The sequence below is a fragment of the Ursus americanus genome, chromosome 13 (assembly GCF_024610735.1).
Source record: "Ursus americanus isolate L20-20 chromosome 13, mUrsAme1.1.p, whole genome shotgun sequence".
NCBI classification, from domain to species: domain Eukaryota; kingdom Metazoa; phylum Chordata; class Mammalia; order Carnivora; family Ursidae; genus Ursus; species Ursus americanus.
Window position 1 is genome coordinate 30,584,283 of NC_142139.1, and position 11,092 is coordinate 30,595,374.

Below are 11,092 nucleotides of genomic sequence, written 5' to 3' on the forward strand. Positions count from 1 at the left end.
ACAGTAGGTCTTTTTCTAGTCATGATGATATGAAGATGAATGAAGAGACAAAATTTCTGTCCTCACTAACTGGTATTTTATTTCTATATTGTTTAAAAGTTTTATAATTTAAAAAAGATGTCATGGGGTGCCTGGGTGGCGCAGTCGGCCAAGTGCCTGACTTGGTTTCGGCTCAGGTGATAATTACCGGTCATAAGTCCGAGCCCTGCACTGGGCTCCGTGCTCAGCACAGAGTCTGCTTAAGATTCTCTCTCTCTCTCCCTCTGCTCCTCTTTCCATGCGCTCATGGGTGTGCACGCTCTCTCTCAAATAAATAAATCTTAAACAAAAAATAAGATGTCATAGCCCCTTCTCCAACACTTAGCCAACTGAACAACTTTTGCTGGAACATTTTCACTCATCAAGACAGCCCATTTCATCTTTGAACAGGTTTAATTTTCATATAATTGTTTTTTTTACTATTAAACCAAACCTGACTCCTAATAACCGCCAACCACTGATCCTAACTTTATCCCCTTGAGGCCATAAAGAGCACATCTAATCCTTTCTTCACTTGACAGCCCTTCAAATATTTTAAGAAAGCAATCATACCCTCTAAGTCAGACTAAACACCTCCAGGTCTTCCAACTGTTTTTCATATGACATGGTTTCAAGTCCTTGCACCTTCCTGCCTGCTTCTTACTAAATGTTCTCCTTTGTCTAATTTCCTCTAAAAGCTTGATGTTAAGCCGTGATCATGATGGTACAAGTGGCACCTAGTCAAAAAAAAAAAAAAGAAAAGAAAGATGATCACCTGCCTCATTTTTAACAACCTTAATCTTATTCTCCACCACACCAATGAATCCTTTCCCCACACAAAGAGATTTCCTTTGAAAAATAATGACATAAAGTTACAGAAAACAATGCAAGAAAACCATAGCTACAGGAAGCTTGCAAGAAGATACAAAGCATTTAGCACCCTAGGATTTTCCTGAATGTTAGTTTATTAATGACTTCCATGAACGTGTTCTCATAAAAGCACAAAACCATTTCATACAGCTCATCTGAACTATGAAACCGCATCCTGCAGTGTGCGTCCGATGAGGGCAAGGATGCCCCTTTCACCACGGTATCTCCAGTGCCTAGAAATCGTGTCCAAGATGCAGCAGCTGGTCAATACCTAGTCATCAGATGTTGGCTTATGTGTGAGTGAAGCAAGCCTCCAAACACTCAATTTTAAGTCTGCACTTGGGCAGGAGGCAAACAATTAAGTGATAAGCAAGTAACTCATAAAAATAGGCCTAGCACTTGTGCAGTGCCGTGAAGTCTTTGGGACTCCGACATATATATTCATTCGTTTGGGCCTAACAATCACTCCATGAGGTAAAAACAAATGACTACTGTTCACCTTCTGCCAGGCAAGGAGACAGAGGCGGACAGTCACGAAGTGAAAAGTCGGATGGGCCCATGGCCGGAGCTGACATGCAGCACAGCGGTCCTTTAACTCCTTCCAAGGTACCCTCGGCCGCGCCGCCTCCTTTCTCCACTCCTCAAGTAATAAGAGTGTTTTTGAAAAGCTGTGAGTAAAGCCACACTGTGTATTTTCAACATCCTAGGGGAGCTCCTTATTTAAAAAGCAGAGATTCTCAACAGCAGCAACACTGGTATTTTGGACCAGGTACGAGGGCACAGTGTAAGATATTTAGCTTCATTCCTGGCTTCTACCCACTGGACAGCAGTAGCATCCCTCCAGCGTGACAACCAAAAATGTCTCCCAACATTGCCAAATGTTCCTGGGGAGGGGAAGGGAGCAAAATCTCCACCGATTGAAAATCACTGATTTCAAGGAATCCTATAAGTAGTAAATCCATTCAATGGCAGCGGTAATCATTTAAGACAGCATGAAAATATTTTAGGAACATGCTTTTTCCGTATACAAACGATATTGCCATTGGCTCTTGAAAACATATACATTTGAGTTTTTATAAGGTCTGAAGGTTCAGAATAGACTCCTAAAAGCACACTTCACCTCTGTAAGCTCCCAAGACACCAGGACACTGTCTGCTTACCACAAATGAGCAAAACCGATCATCTCTCTCGTTTCTCCCCCTTGCCGTCCTTCTCAGGTGATGCCTCCAGAATCTTCATCCCCTTTTGTCTCTCCTCCCTTAACACTAGCTCCTTAAAGCCCTTTCCTGGGTACCAGTCCCTTTAGATTCACTCTCAATCACTGAGCTGCTTTCAGCATCTAACAAACAATCAAAGAAAGAAAAATAACCAACCACTGTGAGAATAAAGGGCACTGGTAGAGCTGGTCTTTTAGAGCCGCGCAATCCTTTTGAGTCAGGGTTACAACCCAGGTTGAATCCGCACAAACACTCACAGCACTTCAGCCTTTCCCTTTGAAGGGGAAGGAACCTCTGTCCAGACATGAGTTTTCTGGAGGTGTCGAAAGATACTGTGAGAGGGGAGAAGAGATACACAGTAATGTACCCTAATAACGTCCTCACGTGCACAAGTAGTCACCCATATAGTTGAGGGCTTGAAGGGTCCACAACATGAAACATTACACAGCCAGAGGTGGAGCTTTAAGGCATCAGAAAGGTAACTCTGGAGGGTGTTCATCAAAAATTAAATATTTCACTCCAGTTTTCTACAGTGGTTAAGCCATTCATTGCTAAGGAGGATGAATGTTCGTTATTTGTATCTTAAAAGATTCTACTTTAGCATAAAGGTCATTCCAACCAATGGGAGGTCCAATATAATTAAAAAGAAGTGTCTAAATTATTCTGAAGGAATCACTTTCCTTTTGTCAGAGGAAGTACTGCGAGCCTTTTGAGATTTTTATTAAATTCCCCCAAGAACAGTACGCACAGCTTTGCCTTAAAAAAACCTGAACCATAGCAGGAATTTCCTCTCTCTGTGCACGTGTGTATGTGGCCCTGAGGGAATGCTGCGCTTCTTTCCCAAACAGAGTTGCTTATCCACAACTCAAAAGCTCCTCAACTGTGTAACAGATGCAACAGCCAGGTAGACTTAAGGGGGGCGGGGGGAGAAGGTGTGCCCCTTCTCTGATCCATTAAAGGAAACTATGATCTTTAAGTATTTATTAGACAGCAGGCTCTCAACTTCACCCTCTGAGTAATTTTTCCAACCTTGTTTAGTTCTTTAAGTTTTCCTAGGTTTAAACAAAAAAGTTTTTTGTTTTGTTTTGAACTTAGGAGAATTCATCAGTTCTTAGCCATAGCTGATTTTCCAGAAGTTACATTTCCAACTGGCAAACCATGAATAATGAATTTTTGGAATGTGTCAGTCTGAAAAGCATGCTGTATTTTTAATGAAATTTAATTTGGGGGATCCTATAACTTTGGAGCAGTCATCTGTAAATCAGCTTTGTTAAAAAAACAAAAAAAAACCCAGAAACCAATGTCAACTTAGTTTGAAACAACAGGAAAGTAAAGCATATTATTTTACTTAAAATGTCATAAGAAGGGGACATAACTCAGGCCGAAGCTGTTGAGAAGTCACTGGCATCAAGCCTAATGCTGATTAGAAAACAAACAAAAACTGGTTATCCCCTTAAACCTAGCTAGAATAATATTGAAAAACCTACAAAGTATATACTTAGTCTTGGATGCAAGAGTGTGATTTAGCATTTTAACTTCTATGAAGCACTATGAACTATGTAGCAATACTGCTGAACGAATGAATTGAAATTTTAAAATTCAGCCTATTCTCTATTATTTGTGCTAATGAAGAGTAAATGGTATATAAAATCAAATCCATAATTAATCCAAAATAATTGGCACCTTCCCCAATAGTTTCATTAGTTATGAGAGGAGGAAACACTGAAATTAAATTTCTCTTCTTATTGCTTCTTCCCACTCTTTGGTAAAGGTGCTAAAGGTCAGTGAAAAGACCAAAAGGTTGGCAGCAGGAGGGGAAGAAAAAACAAAGCAGCTACAGGGTCTGAAAACTGGATAAACAGCCTCTGATTAATAGAGTGAAAAAATGCAAAGCTATTTGGGAGAGTTAAAAGGCAGATGTTATAAAAATCGTGGGACTGAGTTTTCAATATGTTCCTCTTTATGAGATTTTGAAGTCTGGTTGATTTCACAGTTCTCTATCATGAGTAATGTGGAAAAGGTGCCAGAATTTAGCCTTTCTAAGCTCAAGAACACAGTACAGAACTGTTAATTAACAAACACAGAGCGCTAATCACAAATAAAAGTCCATTCTATTAAATAATATATAAGTACTTCAAATGTATCCGAGAATTACTATGTGACGTGCAAAACGGTTTATTATACTAGATTCCTTGTATGGCAGTAGCACTAAGATGAGAAAGAGGGAAAGACACCCCCTATTTCAACCAATGGAAGAGCTCTGTCAGGAAACCTCTTTAATAACAGTTGGCTATTGGTCTCAGATGTTTATAAAATGACTCTATGTAACTCTATTTTAATGTTTAAAATTCTCATCTTTCTTCCTACAGAAATGTCAGTAAACTATATACCTGGACTGTTTATTTGCCTCCTATCAGGTAGCACAAACCTACAAAGATTCTAAAACTTGCCCTTATAATTCTGAGTCAGGATAGAAAGTATCGAATATACCACCTGCCTGAAAACTCAGCTCCCTTGGGAAGGAGCTCGGCCTGAAGAGCATTTTGTAGATTATGATTAATGATTAACTAAATGTGCTTCTACTTTTCTGATCTCTAGCTGCCCAGTACTAACTAAAATGCACCACGACCAAAGAACATTAAGTAACATAATTAAATATGTATTGGAGCTTAAAAAAAAAACTTAAGAATTAAAAGACAACACTTGTGAAGCACAGAGAAATGAAATTCCAGAAAGTTTTTCACAAACTTAAGGCACCCCCTGTGTGGGCTATGGAAGATGGAAGGCTTTTCAAGAAGCAACTGTCAATCTTATCATCCAGGATAGCAGTGGAACGGGATAAGCCAATGAAAAGTCTCCTATGAAAGATTTAGAAATGGTTTGACATTACAAGCCTGCCAAAAAACTTGGATACAGAGCCAGTAATTTACCTTCAACAGGATAAGAAATGGGAAACCAGATTCATTTATAAGGAGGGTTAGCACTGGACTAATATGTTGACATTTCCTGGATCTGTTCTAGGAATGGATGAGAAATTTTTGGATAGGTTGCTGTTTTCTCCAATACTCAGTAATTAATAAGTATATAGTCAATTGAATTTTATGTGATAAACTCTTCAGAGCAAGAACCACACAGATTTTTGCGGTCTGTAAACTCTGTATAAATTAAGCACACTCTGAGTTATAATGGCACTAACAGAGTGAAAAGGTCATGAAAACACAGGACTGAACCAGGTCAAGTAAGGCTACCGCCATTTTGAAATTCTGAAAACTGCCCTGTCATGCTTTTTGGTGTGCCTGAATGACTAACCTCTGTCAAGTCAATCTATCTTTGACTTGAAAATGAATTTGTGTCCATTGGAGTTCACCTTAGAATTTTAACCAGGCCTTCAGTTCCAAGTACAGGGAATGCACAATGTCTCTTGTTACCACAAATAATTAAAACTATTTTCGGAAAAGACACCTTTTCACCTGAGACTCTCTAATAGGTGAAATCAAGAGTTCTCACCAACGACTCTGAGGGACAATCCCTTCTATATAAACCAAGTGCATGTGTGTTGGGGGGAATGGGTGAGGGTCATGTGACTGACTACATGTCCAGAAACTGCCTTTACCTGACACACTGCAGCTTCAAGCCAAAGCCTTTTTTGAGCTTTCTGCTCTCTTAAAAGACAGGGCTATTAGGAGTCCACACAAAACCTAGGCTCCTTCCAACAGCCTGGAAGCAAGGAAGATTCCTACTTCACCTCACCCATCCTGCTTTTTGTTTGTTTTTTGTTATTCACGCCTATGCTTACAAACGTATAAGGTAAGAAAACAAATCAAGAGGTAAAGAACTGATTAGACTGCCTTCTTAATCCAAACCAGGCAGAAAGAGAACTAATCGATATTTAGTACTTTGGATATATTGGCCCTAAGAAGGTAAACAATAGCAATAAAACAAAAAAGAATCCTATTCATCTTTATTTTTATCATCGCCATTATTATTATTTGGCTCTGCTTGATTATTGCTTTTCTTTGGGGCTTTCCAGATAGACAGCCCAATCTGAGAACTAAATATAATTGCTCTGTGCCCCACCAGAGCCCAACTATAATCCAGCAGCCAACTCAAGAAAATGAAGATCAACATTGTTTTTTCTTTGCGACCTCTGCTTCCAAGATTTTATCTCATACATAGACTAAGTGAAAGTACTCCTTCATTTCAAGGGCCAATGTGAATTTTTAAACTAATGATTTTTAAAGAACAAATAAGCTTATCAAGAATGAGATTATTTTCTTTCCTTTTTGTGGTACATAGAATTTACATGCAACTCTTTGCTTAAGAATTAAGGCTGTTTATTTTCATTGCACTCATCACACATACTTCCCACGGATATCAAGGGGAGATATATACGTGAAATACAGTTGAAGCTAGAATATACTGTTCCGTACATAGCCTTGGCATTTATGTCAATCTAATCAATGGGCTAAATTATTGTCACAAAATTGACAGAATTGCTATTTTTCAGACAATCATTTTTCAAGTCTGTTGTTAACTTGCTAAGCTGGGATTCGCTATGGTATTTACAGTTCTGTCTCCTCCATTCAAGAAAGCATTGTCTTTGCATTTTCCAAAGTAAGCTCTGGCTTCAGCTTGCTACTTCCTTCCAGGTAACCTCAGGATCTTCGACTTCCTTCCACCTGCGGGTGTGTTACAACCCGGCTGCGCACACCCAGAGTCCTCCCTCTCCCCCTCCGAAGGCCTACAGGGCACCCTGGAGAGAACCTAACCTAAACACGAAAACTTTGTGGCCGCTAACTCTACTGCTCTCGCCCGCGATCAAAAGCGACGGGGCACCGGGAAGGGCACGGGCTTTTGTTCCACTGTTGCCCAGCTGGCGAGCTAACGCCACCGCAGTCCTCCATCCCGACAGGTCGGGAGAAATTGCGTGGTGCTGAGATTTTGGAGCCTCACGAAAAAAAAAAACAACCCACCAAACCCTATTTTTACGCAATTCGTGCGTGTGGGGTGTACAAACACATGAAAGGAGGGCGTGGAGCAGGCAGGCATGAAATTCTCAGTGCCTTTCAAATTCTACTTCAGTCTTAGCTCCAGAGTGAGTCTCCCCATCTGTGAAAGGGCGCGAGGGGGGCGGGGAGGGGGAGACCACGCGGACTGGCGGAGAAATAAGTAAGAGAACGGCATGCGAGATACAGTCGAGATGCAGGTCCGGCCCCGCCTCCGGGTACAATCAGAAAAGCTACAGTGTCAGTGGCTTTCGGCTTCCTGTTTGTAAAGCCAGAACCTCCCTCCCTGACTTCGGTGACAGACGTTCTTCCTCAAAACAGAGTCCGCCTCTTCTTCGCGCTCGGGGCAGGATCCGGGGCCGCGGAGTGTCGGGCGCGCGGGGCGCGGGCGGCCCGGGAGGAGGGGGCAGGGCCGCGGGGCGCAGCGCCCCTCCCAGCCGGGCGGCCTCTGGGGCAGAGCCCGGCCGCCAGGCGGACAAAGCGCCTCCCGCTCCCTCCCCCACTGCTGCGCACCGAGAGGGAGGGGGAAGGCGGGCTGGAGGGATGTGGGAGGAGGAAGAGGAGGGGGAGGAGGGAAGGTGCAGCCGGCGGGACTGGGCAGGATCGCGCCGAGGAGGGTGGGGAGGAGGAGGGGCTGGGCGGCCTCGGAGAACAGGGAGGAGGGAAGGATTCTTGAAGCCCAAGATAAACAAATTGTTCCTCTTCACGTGCGGGGTGGGGGGAGGTGGAGAGGGTGGGGAGCGGGCGCTGTGGCCTCGCCTCTTCCCCTCCCCCTAGCCGGCTCTTTGTCACGGAGCGCCGGCCGGAGTGCCGGGCGAAAGCCCGCGGCGGCACCGGCACCACCCCCGGCGCCAAGGACTCCCAGACCCGGGATGTGCGCGATTCCTAAACGGCATACTGAGGGGGCCGCCAGCGCCCGGCCCTGCGCCGCCGACCGAGGGGCGTTCTGCAAAGGCAACGGGAGACCGCGCGCGGCCTGGCCGCGCTCCTGGATTCCCACAGCCCGGCCCACCCCGCACACACGCGCGGCCCTAAGCCAGGCGGCGCGGTGGGGGAGGGGGCTGCAGACACCTTTCCCAAGCTTCCGGCCTCCCCCCCCACCCAGCAAGGAAAGCAAAAGAACCGGAGAGAGGAGATAAGAGAAAGGATTCTACCCTCAGGGTTAGGGGGTGGGAACTGCCCCTTCCTCCCCGAGAAGTTAAGCCATTGGCTGCTCAGCTACCTCGAACCCACCCACCCAGCCATTTAAGCCTCTTTCACCTCTCTGCTACCTTCCACTCCTCTGGGCTTATTAGACTAGCCTGGAAAGTTGGCGGGGAGTGGGGTGGAGGGTGAAGCAGGCTCGGTGCAAGCAAGTTTAAGAGGAGGAGGAGAAAGAATCTCCAGCGGAATTGCGTGCGGGACCCTGGGCGCAGGCCGGGGGGCGTAGCTCTCCCCTGCTACACACGCCGGACCGCTACCCCCCGGACCCTCCCGGCCGCTCCACCTGCCGGGCCAGCCTCGGGGCTCGAGCGGCGAGAGAGCGCACCCGCGCCCCGCATCCGCGCGCGCTCCCGTGAACGCGCGCACGCAGCCACCCTCGCTCGCTTCTCACCCACTTCAAAGTTCATTCACAAAACTCTCAGACTTTCTCAGCCCAAACGGGGTGAGCTAGGGAGAGGAGGCGAGAGCCTCTCCCTTCCCCCCCCGCCCAGGGGTTGAGGGCCTGGTGCCCGCCCAGAATCTGCGACAGCATCAATTTCTCCCTGCACTCGGCGGATGTGCTGAGAGGGGTGGGCGAAGGGGGACGGGTCTGGGAAGGCGAAGCGGCAAGGCAAGGGGTGGGGTGGGGAGTCGTGAAGAGGAGGAGCGAGGTTTCAACTCTGGGTTCACTCTCTTTCAAATCGATATCTAAGAAAGGGAGGGGGGAAAACTTTTCCAGTGCCTCACTCCGACGCTCCTCCAGGCTCCCTCCGCCCCTCGCAGTCGTGACTGGCTTCTCCCCTCTCGCCCCCTCTTCCCCAAATCTGACAACCCTGACAGATTAACAGGTAGCGACGACGGCAGCTTTTCCCTCAGAAAAGTTGATGTTAACCCTTCGGCTTCAGCCCATCTCGCCATCGTGCAAATCAGACACCCGTTCCCCCCCATGTAAGAAGCTCCACGCCCCCCCCCCACGCGCGCGCCCCACGCCTGCTGCCAGTGCGCCCTCACCATGATCAACGTGTGGTTCCTCTGCTCCGCCGAAGCAGCCTCCGCATCTTGCTGGGGTTTGCTCTGGTGCTGCTGCTTGCCCGAGCCGGCGCCCGATTTCTTGGCCCTCTGCTCCAGGGTCCGCTGGTAGAGGCTCACAGTGTCCCGGCGCTCCAGCTCCAGCTGCTCCACCTGAGCCTGCTGATACCTGTTCTCGCAGTTGACGTGGTGCCGCCGGCAGCCCTCGATGCGCTGGCGGAGCCGCTCCACCACCGTGCTGTGCTTGGGGACCGCCGCTGAGCCGCCGCCGGGGCCCCCGGAGCCGCCGCCGCCACAGCCGGCAGCGGGGTGATTGCTACTCGGAGCAGCGGGAGTACTATTGGGAGTATTATTCACACCGATCCCGGCCCCGCCGAGGCTGCTGTTCAGGCTACTGTTGATGCAAATACTACTGCCATTCGCGGCAGCAGCGGGGGCTGCGAAATCCCCCATCCTGCTCCCCGGGCACACTATTTTGGAAGAACTTTTTTTTATCCACCCCCCTATCAGCCTCCTCCTTGGGTCCAAGAATTAAAATAGTTTAAGTGGAACGCGGGGGAGACGCAAGCACATGGATGGAAACAGCGATCCCGACGGGGCGAAAAAAAGGGGGAGAGATTTTGGGGTGGGTTTTTTTTTTGTTTCCTTTTTTTTAAACTGTAAAGCTCGAGGGGAAAAAAAGGGGGGTGTTATCAGAATACCATCAGACACCTATCAACAAAAAGAATCACAACAAACTGAGCCAGCAGCAAATCGGGTTGCAACTCAAGGGGAGATCCGCTCCTCTCCTGCCTTCTTTTTATAATCCATTATTTTCTAATAAATTCCAGAAGATTTCCGGTGGTTGGCAAGCATTTTCTCCCTACGTACCGAAAAATACACCCCATGTACACACACAAGCATATGCCTCCGGTGCGGACACGCGCGACACACACTCACTCCACACCGCATCGGAAAACGGCAAGCTTGCTTATTGCATTTTCCTTCCACAAAAAAGTTTTGGTGTTTATGCCGCCCCGTGTTCTCAAAGTACTTTGGCTGCTCAGTTGCATTTCACAGGAACCTAGATATCGAATCCTCGGGCTGGGGGAAGTAAACACATGGACAGTCCGAGGCGACTGCAAAAGTAGATCGGTGAAGTCCTTTGCAAAACGCCGCGCGGAGAGCAGCCCCTAACGCTCGGCTGGGCTGCCGCTGCCGCCGCTGCTCCTGCCACCATCACAATGATCAACTGCTCGCCGCCGCCGCCGCCGCCGCCTCCTCCTCCTCCTCTCGCTCCTCCACCTCCTCCTCCTCCTCCATGCCAGCGGAGTGATATCAGGACGCGCGAGCTCAGTAAACACGGCAGCGGCGGCTGGAGGCCGTGAGACAAGCCGGGGGACACGGCGCAAAACCCGGCCCGGACTCTCACCCGGCAGGAGCGGGCGCGGCACGCACCGGCACCCGGCTCCCGCCTCCCTTGCCTCGCCCTCCCCGCCCCTCCACGCCCCCAACCTCACTACTACCCAGACTGGAAGCCAAGCTGCCAGAAAAGAGAAAAAGAAAAGATTCTGGGGGATCTCGGGAATGAATCAACTTTTGACCTGTGTGTGTGTGTCTGTGTCTGTGTGTGTCTGTGTGTGTGTCAGAGAGAGTGTGCGCGCGCGAGCGTGTGTGTGAGCGCGCGCGCGCGCGCGCGAAGATGGCCGCGTGAACGCGCCTGGCTAGATTTCCTTATTCCAAGCGAGGTATAATGCAAGCCCAAGTTGTTGTTATACATTTATGCATTAT

General features: G+C 47.8%; 1 protein-coding gene across 1 annotated transcript in view; it reads right to left on the reverse strand.

Moving 5' to 3' along the window:
- Positions 1 to 10,735, reverse strand: part of MAML3 (mastermind like transcriptional coactivator 3) — a 399,223-nt gene extending 388,488 nt beyond the window's left edge. Inside the window, 1 exon segment of the mRNA XM_045798938.2 lies at positions 9,305 to 10,735. Coding sequence (XP_045654894.1) covers positions 9,305 to 9,775 — 471 coding nt within the window. The 5' untranslated portion in view covers positions 9,776 to 10,735.
- Positions 10,736 to 11,092: the final 357 nt, after the last annotated feature.